At 55.3% G+C, this 13,633-nt stretch overlaps 1 protein-coding gene across 2 annotated transcripts; it reads left to right on the forward strand.

The window, feature by feature from the left end:
* The first annotated feature begins 2,014 nt into the window (after positions 1–2,014).
* Positions 2,015–13,633, forward strand: IRF5 (interferon regulatory factor 5). 2 transcript variants are annotated; one of them, XM_002818429.4, is made up of 9 exons: positions 2,015–2,335; positions 6,349–6,554; positions 10,107–10,296; positions 10,762–10,823; positions 11,283–11,316; positions 11,490–11,780; positions 11,974–12,366; positions 12,456–12,574; positions 12,819–13,633. In XM_002818429.4, exons 2-9 carry the CDS (start codon positions 6,360–6,362, stop codon positions 13,062–13,064), a joined length of 1,530 nt encoding a protein of 509 aa, XP_002818475.2. In that variant the 5' UTR covers positions 2,015–2,335; positions 6,349–6,359; the 3' UTR covers positions 13,065–13,633. The 2 variants fall into 2 exon arrangements, with proteins under 2 accessions (XP_002818475.2, XP_063582234.1); XM_063726164.1 differs by having other exon boundaries at positions 11,538–11,780.

Below are 13,633 nucleotides of genomic sequence, written 5' to 3' on the forward strand. Positions count from 1 at the left end.
TGAGGAGCATTTGATAATAAAAGAAGGCTCTTCTTAGCTATTGCTCCAGATACCACCAGCATAGAATATTTTTCTATTAAGCATAACTGACCTCCAGTGAAAAGGTTTCCATTTTGTGGGGAGCCACTTTCAATGAAATAGCAATTTCATTTTATTATTATTTTGAGATAAGATCTCACTTCTACGCCCAGGCTGGAGTATGGTGGTGTGCCTCCTGGGTTCAAGCAATTCTCCCACTTCAGCCTCCCAAGTAGGTGGGACTATAGGTATGTGTCACCACGCCAGGCTAATTCTTGTATTTTTTGTAAAGACAAGGTTTTGCCATATTGCCCAGGCTGGTCTCGAACTCTTGGACTCAAGTGATCTGCCTGCCTTAGCCTCTCAAAGTGTTGGGATTACGAATGTGAGCCACCGTGCCTGGCCTAGCAATTTCATTTTTAAAGAAAGAAATATAAAACGATCTACCCATTCACATTTTCCCCACCCATACTTTAAATTTTAAAAATATGAAATAATGAAATACTCAGCAGATACAAATAATAAAATACTTATATATAATGATATTTCGACTTCACATTAGGGCTACAAAGGTCAGGAAAGAGGGAGAGATACAGAAGAAAAAAAAAAACATAACACGTGAGTGTCTTTTTTTAACTTGTTAAAGGTAAAGTTCAACCCAGGAGAAGGGAGGGGAGGGAAGGTCAAAGTTCTGATTCATCAACAAATACTACTTTATTTGTTAAAAATACAAGGCTCTGCTTGGTGCAGTGGCTCCCGCCTGTAATCCCAGCACTTTGGGAGGCCAAGGCAGGTGGATCGCCTGAGGTCAGGAGTTCGAGACCAGCCTGGCCAACATGGTGAAACCCAGTCTCTACTTGGGAGGCTGAGGCAGGAGAATCACTTGAACCGGGAAGGCAGAGGTTGCAGTAAGCTGAGATCGCACTGCTGCACTCCAGCCCGGGTGACAGAGCAAGACTCCATATCAAAAAAGAAAAGAAAAGAAAAGAAATAATGAAACGACAGGAGGGAGGTTCCTGAGTACGCTGATTAGAGTGGAAATCAGACATCAAAATTGAAACCCGCCGAATTTTCCAAAAAGCCAGATGCTCATAGAACTGAAGCTTGAGACACTTACATCAGTACACCTGCTGCCTGTTGACCAATTCCTCTTCCTTGTCCCTCCTGTTTTCCTCCCCTGCAATATAAGTCCTTAACTTTAGTCAAGGGGAGGGATGGATTGGAGGTTTATCTCCCCTCTCAACAGCTCACTGGCTGATGTCACCAGAAGAAAGCCTTCTTCCCTGGCAATACTCGCGGTCTCAGTGATAGGCTTTCTGTGCGGTGAGCAGCCAGACCTAGACCAAACCCCTGGCAATCCATAACAAAATCATAAGCAAAATCAACCAGGAAGCTATTTGCACCCTGGAACCCCACCTGGGAGGGGAAGTCAAGGCAGACTTTCCAGAGAAGGTGATGCTGAAAATTTCAGAAACAGAAATTTTGAAGAGCAAGAGTTACCAAGCAAAGAACATTCCAGGAGAAGAAACAGGAGGTGTGAAGGTGGAGGCTCTGGGGTGAGGTTCTTTATGGAATCGAAAACGGTTCAGAACAACAGGTGGACGGTCAAGGTAGTAGTGAGACGAGGTGGGACGGGCGACCACGCCGCTGCCCCTGAGATGACTGGAAGGCGACTTAGGAGGGGAGCTGGGGTGAGACAGGTGCAGGGGTTGAGGATGAGAAAGGCACAGAGTGACTAGAGGATTCCCGCCTGCAAGCACATCTGGAAGGGGTGTCTGGATCCTGGGGGCAGCGACTGTGTTCTAGGGCGAGAGCCACCCTCGCCAGGGGTGCAGGCAGGCGAGAGGAGGGCCTGGGGCTGTGGGTCGGCCACACTGCACCCTCATTTGTGGGCAGCCCCGGAGGACCAGAGTGGGGAAGCACCCCACCCTCTCTCAGGGCCCAACCGAGCACTGCAGCCGGAGGTACGGGGTTGTCAAATGACAGTTTTGCGGTTCCAGATTGCCAAAAGAGCCAGTGGCCAGTCTAGGGCACCGCGCCGTCTGGCATCTCCCTGGAGGCCCTGGGCCTGGCCCGAGGCTCAGCCCGGTCTGCAGTTGCCAGTCAGTGCGGGGCCCGGAGTGGATTCGCGGGGCGGGGCGGGGCACTGCCCGCGCCCGGAGCTCGGCAGCAGCTGCCCAGGGGCGGGGGCGGCAAGACGCGGAAGTGCCCGGCAGGTTGGCGGACCGGCGGGAGGCGCAGCCTGGGCAGAGCTCAGCTTGGTCCCGCCGCCCGGCCGGTGCTCCCGGACACAGCCACGCAGGCGCACCGCAGACAGGTGGGTCCCGGCCGCCGCGCTCTCCCCTCTGCTTCCCCGCCCGGCGCGCCCCGAGGGTGGCGGGAGCGGTGCCGGCTACTGCCCGCAAGTCTAGGCCTAGACTGGGGCCCGCGCCCCCCGGGCACCTGCGGGCGGCGGGATGAAGACTGGAGTAGGGCGGGGTCCGCGTCCAGCTGCGCCTGGAGACCGAGCTCTGGTGGGTGCCTACAGCAGGGTGCGCCCCGCCGGCCTGGGACTTCCAAGGCGCCTCCCACGCCCCGATCAGTTTGGGGTGCTGGCGCCCGGGGAGCCCCGTGACCCAGGCGGCGGAGTAGGCACCGCTGCGGGGGTGCGCCGGCTCTGCTGCTCTCCCTCCCGCTCGCCATCGCCCAGAATGGGGGCTCCCAGGCGCCCCGCTGGAGGCTGGCTTGGGCCACAGATGAGCGAGGCCCGATCCTTACTTTGGATGCACTCGCCCTTGCTCTTACCGGGCCACCCTCACCCTTTCGGAAAAGAGGTTGAGGTTAAAGCGTTCATCCCCCGGGATCTTCAGGCCAATGGCAGGAACTGTGCAAGAGTTTGAGGGAAGATGGTGTCAGGTAGAGGCTCCGTCCCTGGGCTCGCGGCCGGGAATGGTAGACTCTGGTCCCCCGAGCAGCGGAAAAGGATGGGGCGCAATAGTTCCTGGGCTGGTTTCCTTAGGTCCTGTCCCAGAACTTAAGAAGACAACAATGAAGAGGCTAAACGTGGAGGAAAAGTGAGGCTAGCGTGGCCGGGATGCGTGGGGAGATGGTTGTCTCCGGACCCCGGGAGGGGCGGGAGCGGGTACCCGGGAGCAGAGGCTGGAGTGGGGGACTTTCCCAGCCTCACGGCCACGCTGCTGAACACAGCAGGGTGCTGCTCCTCCAGCAGCAGGAGGAGAGGTCCAGAGGCCGACCCTGGAGGTGGGGGTGGCTCCGCGGACTGGCCCAGGGGGTGTGCCCCAGCGGAGCACGCGGGAGGGGTGGGGGCGGAGGGGAGGGGGGAGCAGGGGCGGAGGACTGGGCTGGGCCCGGGCTCCTCGAGGGCCCGGAATGGGGATAAGTGACCAGAACTAGAGAGGGCTCGGCTGTATCGATGTAGGAAACTGTAGCCCCTCAGGAGGCCCTCTGGCAGGACCTCCCCTTCCTGCCCCCACCCCCAGTAGTTATGGGGCCTGGGGTGCTGGGGCTGAGGGGTTCCAAGAGTCTAGGGAAGCACTGGGAAATCACCCCTTTGTATCTAAAGGCCCTACATTGGGGTTTTTCCCCTGTACCCTGGTCTTCCCCTACCCTGACCCTGGGAGGAAGCCGAAAGAAGCTTCTTTCCGGGCACATTTTGCCCCAGAGCCTCAGCCTGTCTGGACCAGGTGGGCAGCAGGGCCTAGGGTGTGGGCAGCTCACCCGGAGGGGTGGGATTTGGGGTCAGGGCCTGTACAGGGAACCCCTTGTCCTCTCCCTGAGCTGGGTGTGGGTTTGCAAGGAGACATGTGACCCAGACCAACCTTGGGAGCAGCAGGGCGCCTGCTGTCTGGCCACTCTTACTAGGACTGCTGTGGCACTTCCTCCCCTAGTGGGTCCCTGGTGCCCATGAATTGCAGCTCCTGGGTGGTGGTGGGGGCACTGTCTCCTGGGACTCCAGCAGGGCCCTGGGGTGAGCTGTGGGCTTGCCCCACCTCAGCAGGTCCTCTAGGGCTGCCCACTGGATGCTTCACTGCCTCACACACTCGTAGGGGCTTCCTCAGGCTGTTGGATTTCCCCACTTTCCGGGGCTCAGGTCCGTTGACTTAGGTCTAGGGCTCCATACATTTCACCCAGAGCCTCCGGAGCCTGGCAGGCAGACCTATTCTGACACTGAACTTCCAAAGTCATGGGCCTTGATTGGGGTGGTGTGAATCAGACCGAGCCCTTTTCTGGGCAGGAAGGAGCTTCTGGGAGGATGGATGCTATTCGGGTTAGAGCTCGTGTGGACCTAGCTGCAGGCAAAAGCCTTGAGGCTGAGTCCCTTCTGTGGCGTGGTGGACAGACTCTCGCTCATCACAACAGGGCTTGTCACGGGAGCTCCTTCTCCACACCCCTCCCTAAGCTGCCTGTATGGACGCGGCCCTCTTGACACTGAGGCCGGAGTTGTCATTTCAAAACCTTGCTGTGTATTAAACAGCTGTGTTGGTCAGGGCCAGACTGCTGGACTGACAGCAGGGGGCAGGCAGTCGGACCCTCTGATCTCCCCAACGGCACTAGCGCCTGCATGGCCTCAGCCTAGGGGGTCATCAGGGAAGCTCTCCCCCATTCTGCGCAGACAAAGCTTCCTCTGTCCAGCCTCGCTCGGCCAGAATTGTGAGCTGCTGGTGACTGGCACCCCTCTATTCTAGGGCCAAGGCCTCTCAGGGGTCTACAGATACAAATATGGGTGGGTGCACACCCATGTTATAAACCACACTAAATGCACAAAGACTGTCTGCAAGTTTGGGGTGCGGGGAACAGCTCTGGGTGGGAGGTTGGAAATTTGGTCTGGGGTACCCACTAGGCTCCCTCCCTCAGCCCACAGTGAGTCTGGTTTCTGAGTTGTCCCGGTCTAGCCACTTTCGTTTCCCCTGGGGCCGGGTGGAGGCTGGGACAGAAAGCGGAACTGAGCCCGCCTGTTCTGAGGCCAGGGCAGGGCTGGAGCCTTCTGAACACCTCCCTGTCCCAGCCCCTGGGCCAGGCAAGGGCCAGCCTTACCTCTCCTGAGTTGGTGGCAGCAGAGCTGGGCTCTGAGGGAGGCCTGCAATGTGAGACAGTAGCAGCTCAGAGGCGGCACTAGGCAGGTACAACCCCAAAAGGTACTGGGCAGGGAATTTCAGGGGAAACTGAGGCTCCATGCTGCAAGGCCCAAGCAGGCCCAGACACAGGGAGTTCAGCTCGAACCTTTGCTCCTTACTTGCTGAGCGACACATTCACTTCTGATGGGCTGTGCTGTATAATGACCCAGTCCTTTCTGTCTTCCACCCAGGGGTCTCAAGTGAAGGGCCAAGAGCATGGGTAAGGGGAGGAGAGGGACAGAAGGGGGCTCAGGACTGTGGAGAGTTTCCGGTTCTGGGCTGGAGAGGGAGTTGGGCAGGTGGAGGGGAGGAGGCAGGGTCCCTCTGGCCTGACTCCAGGGAGGCAGTGAAGCTGTGGCCTGGGAGGCAGGGCTCATGCCCCTGGGTAGGTAGCAGTTAGAGCTGTGGCTTCTGTTTCCTGCAACCTTCCTAACAGGCTCTGGCAGGTGTTAGGGCCTTCCTAAGTGCTACCTGAATACGTGTCCAGTAGGAGGAGAAGGGGGAGGACCAAGAACCTAGATGAAAGGCCCTAGAGAGGTAACATCTGTTTGGTGGCCGCTGTCATTGGAGGTAGGTTGAGTTGGTTGATGGGATTTCTCTAAAGATGTTGAGAAACTGCCTTCCTCCGAAGGCAGGTGTCCTTGGGAGCTCCAGATGAGATTCTTATTGAGGGCATCTCCAGAGGGAACTCTCAGGGGATGGAGGGTGAGAAAACTTGGGCAGGGAAGAATCGAACCAGGGGTGTAGACTGAGCAGGAGGCTGTCTTCAGGCTGATCCCACAGAGCGCTCGCTGCCCCAGGTAACCAGCTTGAGACAAGACAGCCAGGCTTTTGGTGTCAGGCAGTCACTGGCTGTGGGCTGCCCCCCAAGAGCGAGGGGTGGGCCTAACCTATGGTGTGAGTAGTGGAAGGCAGTTCTCTGGCCAACGGGCTGCTCGCTGCTGTTAGCAGTTGGAGAATGGATGCCTCCGCCTGGTAAAGGGCACCTGGGGCTGCGCCCGCAGCATTCACTAACTCGTAACTCTCCTTCCCTTCCTCCAAACACGAAATTCCATGACACTAGACAAGAAAGCTGATGCTTGGAAAAGAGAATTGGCCTTAAATACCTAGATGGACTAGAGAGACCATCCCTTGTGGTCCATAGCTTGACCTCTGAGCACCCTGTCCCCATCCACCTGCAGACCTGCTGAGGCTCCCCTCTGGCTTTCTCCTGCAGACCCCTCTGCCATGAACCAGTCCATCCCAGTGGCTCCCACCCCACCCCGCCGTGTGCGGCTGAAGCCCTGGCTGGTGGCCCAGGTGAACAGCTGCCAGTACCCAGGGCTTCAATGGGTCAACGGGGAAAAGAAATTATTCTGCATCCCCTGGAGGCATGCCACGAGGCATGGTCCCAGCCAGGATGGAGATAACACCATCTTCAAGGTAAGCCCCAGGGAGGAGCTTGGCTGGACCTCCAGGGCACCCTGTCCCCAGAAGAGGAGCGCACATAACACACACAGGCAGCTCCTCAAGGCTGGCCATCCGCCCAGCTACCGTGCTGCTGCTGATGCCGGGCCTGGACTAAGGGGATGCAGACGTAGACACAGGGCACACCTTTTTCCTTTTTTGTTTTAAGACAGAGTCTCGCTCTGTAGCCCAGGTTGGAGTGCAGTGGCACAATCTCATCTCACTGCAACCTCTGATTCCTGGGTTCAAGCGATTCTCCTGTCTCAGCCTCCTGAGTAGCTGGGACTACAGGCATGAGCCACCATGCCTGGCCTAGGGCACATCTTTTCTAACCTGCACCCTAGAGCAATGTGGGGACTGAGGGTCCCCAGAAGGCCTTCCCATAACTCGTCCTACTCACTCTTTGCTCGTCTCCCTCCTATTACTCATGAGGACTTGTTCAGTGCACACATACACTAAAGGAAGCCAACAATCATCCATCATCTTTCTAAAAATTTTATTTTTAAATTAATATATATTTATGGGGTACACAGTGATGATTTGATAAGTACAGTGATCAGATCAGGTACTTAGCATATCCATAATCTCAAACATTTGTCATTTCTTTGTGTTGAGAACAAACTGTTTTTAATATATGATTCACATACATCATCAATCTTTTAATTTTTTAATTTTCTAATTTTTTTTAGAGACAGGGCCTCACAGTGTTGACCAGGTTCCAATTTTTTTTTTTTTTTTTTTGAGACAGGGTCTCACTCTGTCACCCAGGCTGGAGTGCAGTGGCGCGATCTCAGCTAGCTCACTGCAGCCTCGACCTCCCAGGCTCAGGTGAGTCTCCCATCTCAGCCTCCTGAGTATCTGGGATTACAGGTGCCTGCCACCACACCTGGCTAATTTTTTGTACTTTTAGTAGAGACTTTGCCATGTTGCCCAGGCTGGTCTCGAACTCCTGGACTCAAGCAATCCACCCACCTCAGCCTCCCAGAGTGCTAGGATTACAGGTGTGAGCCACTGTGCCCGGCCCATTCTTTTTTTTTTAATTGACATATTACAACTATACATATATACTCTTTTTTTTTTTTTTTAAAGAGATGAGGTGTTGCTCTGTTGCCTACTGTTGCACCACTGGTGAGCAGTGATGCAGTCATAGCCCACTGCAACCTCCAACTCAGCTCAAGTGATCCTCCAGTCTCAGCTTCCTGAGTAGCTGTGACTACAGGTGCATGCCACCATGCCCAGCTAATTTTTTTTTTTTTTTTTTTGAGACGGAGTCTTGCTTTGTCACCCTGGCTGGAGTGCAATGGCACAATCTCAGCTCACTGCAACCTCTGCCACCTGGGTTCAAGCAATTCTCCTGCCTCAGCCTCCCCAGTAGCTAGGATTACAGGTGCCCGCCACCATGCCCGGCTAATTTTTTTTTTTTTTTTGTATTTTTGGTAAAGACAGTTTCACCATCTTGGCCAGGCTGGTCTTGAACTCCTGACCTCATGATCCACCTGCCTCAGCCTCCCAAAGTGCTGGGATTACAGGCATGAGCCACTGCGCCCAGCCTAATTTTTTGATTTTGATATTTGTAAAGATGAGGTCTCGCTTTGTTGCCCAGGCTGGTCTCAAGCTCATGGGCTCAAGTGATCCTCCCACCTCAGCCTCCTGAGTAGCTGGTATCACAGGCGCAAGCCACTGTGCTCTCTCCAGTAATCTTAATGCTAGGACATACCTAGCATAATAGTTTTTGCTTACATTTTCATTTTTTTTGCACATGTGTGTATATGGAATGCAAAATTGGAATCAAGTGATATATCTTGATTTATAACCTGGATTTTTTTCACCCAATATCAGGATCAGCTTTCCTTTCCAACATACGTCCACATCACTTTTCGTGACTGTAGAATTTCCACTGGAATGGTTTAGCACAATTTGGTCACTGAGTCTTGGTTTTTGGATACTTGAGTTGCTTTTAAAACCTGAACTTAAAAACCACATTGTCATGTAGGCTGTCTTAATGCTTCCCTTTTTTTCATCCTCAATTATTTTGGGGGTTGATTTCCTAGAGTTGAAAATTGCTGGGTCAAAGGCAATGCTTATTTTTTAAAACTTTGGATACATATTTTCTTAGTTTTTGGGCTTGATCCTCACCTTTCCAAAATTCTTTTGCTAATCCATTTCTTATTTTTGTATAGGTAATACAGTCACAAAATTCAACATTAAAAGGCATAGAATGGTTTAGAGCAAAAAGTCTCCCTCCTTCCCTGGTTCATCACCACCCACTCCCCTCCCTAGCCTTTCCCTAGAGGCAGCCGTGTTGTCATTTTCTTGTTTAGCCTTCCTGAGAGATTTTTATGCACATATAAGCAAATATGCACTATCCTTTCCTCTACTTTTCATAAGAAATGCTAGATATCTGCATATTTGTCTAGACTTAATACTTCTTGACAATTGCTACATGTCAGCTTATAAACAGTTTCCTGCTTTTTCTTTTTTTGTGCTGCCCAGTATTTTTCACTCAGTGGGTTGGCCGTAATTTCACCAGCCCCTCATTGATGGATGTTGCATTGGGTATTTTGGGTCATCTTTTACACACAGTACTGCTGCGAATAACTTTGTATGTGCAATATTTTGTGTGAATGCTTCTATGATATTTAGGATGAATTCCTAGAAATCAAATAGCTGGGTTAAAAGGTAGAAAGAAACGGTAACCCTCACCTCACCTAATTGCCATTCAAAATAATACCAACAGCTCCAGTGTCTCAAGCCTGTGCTACGTGCAGGTATAGCTCTGAGTGCTTTACGGACATCAACTCCCCTCATCTTTTTTGAGATAGGGTATCACTCTGTCATCCAGGCTGGAGTGCAGAGCATAATCATGGCTCACTGCAGCCTCGAACTGCCCAGCTCAAGCAGTCCTCCCACCTCAGCCTCCTGAGTAGCTGGGACCACAGGCACCCACCACTATGCCCAGCTAATTTTTTGTAAAGACAGGAGTCTCGTTATGTTGCCTAGGCTGGTCTCCAACTCCTGGGCTCAAGCGGTCCTCCCACCTTGGCCTCCCAAAATGTTGGGATTACAGGTGTGAGCCACTGTGCCCAGCCAACATCAACGCCTTGAGTCTTCGCTGCCACTCCATGAGGTGGGCAACTGTGAGGAGATCAAGACCAAGGGAGGCAGTGACGTGGCCTGGCACACAGCTGGCGGGGGGCACTTCCAGATTCAAACCCAGCCTGGCTCCAGGGTGCTCACCCTTATCCCCTACGCTGTCCTCCTTAGAGATCACACTGATTCACCCTCCCAGGAGCAGGGACTATGGATCCATCACATAGCCCCTAGATTTCATGTAGCTTGCTGGAAGCCTGAGGGCTGGGGCAGGACTGTGGCAGACTCCCACGCTGCAAACCAGGTCTGGAGCTCAGCGAGGCTCAGCCTGAAGCTGAAGTTCTCCCCACACAGTAGAGTCTCCTATGGGACAGGAGGCAGACTGGGGCTGTGGTAGGGACGAGGTTCTCTGTGGTCGGCTATCTCTTCCTGCCCCAGGCCTGGGCCAAGGAGACAGGGAAATACACCGAAGGCGTAGATGAAGCCGATCCGGCCAAGTGGAAGGCCAACCTGCGCTGCGCCCTTAACAAGAGCCGGGACTTCCGCCTCATCTACGACGGGCCCCGGGACATGCCACCTCAGCCCTACAAGATCTACGAGGTCTGCTCCAATGGCCCTGCTCCCACAGGTATCAGGCCTAGCCCTCTGTGGGCCACCTGGGAGGCTGTGCAATGTCTCGGGCCCCAGCCATGAGCTCTCGGGTGCAGGCAGGCCAAGGGCCCCTCTAGCAGGCAGTGGTCCAGGACACGATGCGGGGGCTCCCACTAGGTCATGACACCCAGGGCTTCCAAGAGTGGCTGGGATGGGTCACTGGCAGATCAGGAATGGCTTGGCGTGCAGTCAGGGACCTGGGTGCTTCTTCCTTACCATTGCCCTTGTTTTGGCTTCTGGCTCCAGCCTAGGTCTCATGGCCCATGGAGTCGGGGAGGTCTTTCCCAATCCTGGTGGCTGTGCCCTCCACCTCGCCCTGTGTTGGGGCAGCTTTGGGGAGGGCAGAAGCTGCACAGGAGCTACAGGCAGCCTCTCGGGGGATCTTGCTCCTCCTCTGACATTGACTCCTTTACTGCCCTGCTTTTCTCTCCCTGCTGTGCAGACTCCCAGCCCCCTGAGGATTACTCTTTTGGTGCAGGAGAGGAGGAGGAAGAAGAGGAAGAGGTGAGTGTGGGGTGAGGAGGCAGGTGGAGCCCTGGACGAGCTCTCTGCTGTCCCCATCGGCCTTAGGTTTCCGCAGCCCCACTCCCATGAAGCCCCGTGGCCCTCTCAATGGTTCTCCTTGTTTCTTCTCCTGGGATTCTGAATGATAGGAGCACAGTCCCCACCTGCTCCTTCCCAGGGCGTTGTCATTACCCTGTTGTGTGACCCACGCAGCAGTTGGGGCTTGGTAGGTCTGACTCCCCGCAGAAGGCAAATGAGGAAAGTGAGGCAAAGGGCTTTTCTGACCTGCCTGGGATGGACGAGCTGGGACCGGAGGCAGGGTCTTGCCTGAGCTAAACTGAGGCTAGGGGAGTTGCCTCATGGTTCTCCCCTGTTATTTCCCCAGCCCCAGGTCAGTGGAATAACCTGTCCTCCTTTCTCTCCCATCTCTTCCCTCCCTTGCTGGTGGTGTCCCTTCAGCTGCAGAGGATGTTGCCAAGCCTGAGCCTCACAGGTGGGGCCGGGAGGTGGTGGTTGGGGGTCTAGTATACAGAGAACCTACAGGTACCATAGGTACCTGGGAGGCGGCTGATGGGAGGCTGGGGTGGCTCAGGGCTGGGAGGAGGTGTGCCCGGGAGGCAGTTCGTGGAGGTGGCACTGACAGCCATCCACACGCACTCTCTGTAGATGCAGTGCAGTCTAGCCCCCACATGGCACCCTATTCTTTACTCAAAGAGGATGTCAAGTGGCCACCCACTCTGCAGCCACCCACTCTGCAGCCGCCCACTCTGCAGCCGCCCGTGGTGCTGGGTCCCCCTGCTCCGGACCCCAGCCCCCTGGCTCCTCCCCCTGGCAACCCTCCTGGCTTCAGGGAGCTTCTCCCTGAGGTCCTGGAGCCTGGGCCCCTGGCTGCCAGCCTGCCCCCTGCAGGCGAACAGCTCCTGCCAGACCTGCTGATCAGCCCCCACATGCTGCCTCGTAAGGACCCATGGCTGGGCACAGGGAAGCAGTGCTGGGGGATTGGGGTAGGATTGGCAAGGAGGGTGGAGGGTGCTGGACTCCCTTGGGTGGGGAAAGTGGGAGAGCGGATGGGGCTGGGCCTGGCCACTGGGCTGCAGAATGGGGAGGCGTGGGGCTCAAGGATGGGATGGGCCTGTCTTCTGCCCCACAGTGACCGACCTGGAGATCAAGTTTCAGTACCGGGGGCGGCCACCCCGGGCCCTCACCATCAGCAACCCCCATGGCTGCCGGCTCTTCTACAGCCAGCTGGAGGCCACCCAGGAGCAGGTGGAACTCTTTGGCCCCATAAGCCTGGAGCAAGTGCGCTTCCCCAGCCCCGAGGACATCCCCAGCGACAAGCAGCGCTTCTACACGAACCAGCTGCTGGATGTCCTGGACCGCGGGCTCATCCTCCAGCTACAGGGCCAGGACCTTTATGCCATCCGCCTGTGTCAGTGCAAGGTGTTCTGGAGCGGGCCTTGTGCCTCAGCCCATGACTCATGCCCCAACCCCATCCAGCGGGAGGTCAAGACCAAGCTTTTCAGCCTGGAGCATTTTCTCAATGGTGAGGGCTCAAAGCTGTGATCCTCCTGGCCGCCTCTTGCCCAGGGGCGTGGTTCCAGCCTCTGACTAGGGACCTTGATTTTGATGCAGAGCTCATCCTGTTCCAAAAGGGCCAGACTAACACCCCACCACCCTTCGAGATCTTCTTCTGCTTTGGGGAAGAATGGCCTGACCGCAAACCCCGAGAGAAGAAGCTCATTACTGTACAGGTACATCTCCCCTGCCCCAAAGTCGGCCTTGGCTTGAAAACTGGGGAATCCTGGGGCTAGGCCCTTGCCCCAGGCTGGAGGCTCAGGGCTCCCTGAGCAGTGTGAACTTGGCCACCAGAAACCATCAAGGCTCAGAGCCGGAGAATGCAGTCTATTACTCACCCCTGATGGCTGCCCTCATGCACAGCTGGATCTGGCAGCCCTGCCACGGGTCTCCCTGTCCCATCTCCTCTTTGCCTCCCAGGTGGTGCCTGTAGCAGCTCGACTGCTCCTGGAGATGTTCTCAGGGGAGCTATCTTGGTCAGCTGATAGTATTCGGCTACAGATCTCAAACCCAGACCTCAAAGACCGCATGGTGGAGCAATTCAAGGAGCTCCATCACATCTGGCAGTCCCAGCAGCGGTTGCAGCCTGTGGCCCAGGCCCCTCCTGGGGCAGGCCTTGGTGTTGGCCAGGGGCCCTGGCCTATGCACCCAGCTGGCATGCAATAACAAGGCTGCAGATGGTGACTGGCCCTGGCTTCCTGGGTGGCAGTGCGGACTGATGAGGAGATGTGACAGCCCGGGTGAGCACCTGGCTGGCTGCAGGGTCCTACCTCTGGGTTTCCTGGAAGTGGATTTGGGCCAAGAAGGAGAGGGAGAAAGGCCCGAGCCCCTGCCTTCCTGGGCCTTTCTCTCCTGGGCTGTCTCTGGTCTGGTCAGCCTGGCTCTCGAGAAATTCAGCCATGAGCAGGGAAGGAACTCCCCCAACCCTGGGGCCTAGTTGTATAGGAGGAATTGCCTAAGGGTGGCCCACTCTTGTGATTGCCCCATTTCCTCCGGCAAAAAAAGCCAGAGTGTTGTGGGCCAAGTCCCCCACGGGGCCTCTGCAGGGCATGGCCCTGATTTCCCTGGTTTGAGCCTTACTTCCTCATCTGCCTGTCCTCTGAGATAATATGAGTGAGCACTTAGGTATCATATCAGATGCTCAAGGCTGGCAGCTACCCCCCTTCTTGAGAGTCCAAGAACCTGAAGCAGAAATAATTTTTATGTATTTTTGGATTAATAAATGTTAAAAATAG

Source organism: Pongo abelii, chromosome 6 (assembly GCF_028885655.2).
Source record: "Pongo abelii isolate AG06213 chromosome 6, NHGRI_mPonAbe1-v2.0_pri, whole genome shotgun sequence".
Taxonomy (NCBI): Eukaryota; Metazoa; Chordata; class Mammalia; order Primates; family Hominidae; genus Pongo; species Pongo abelii.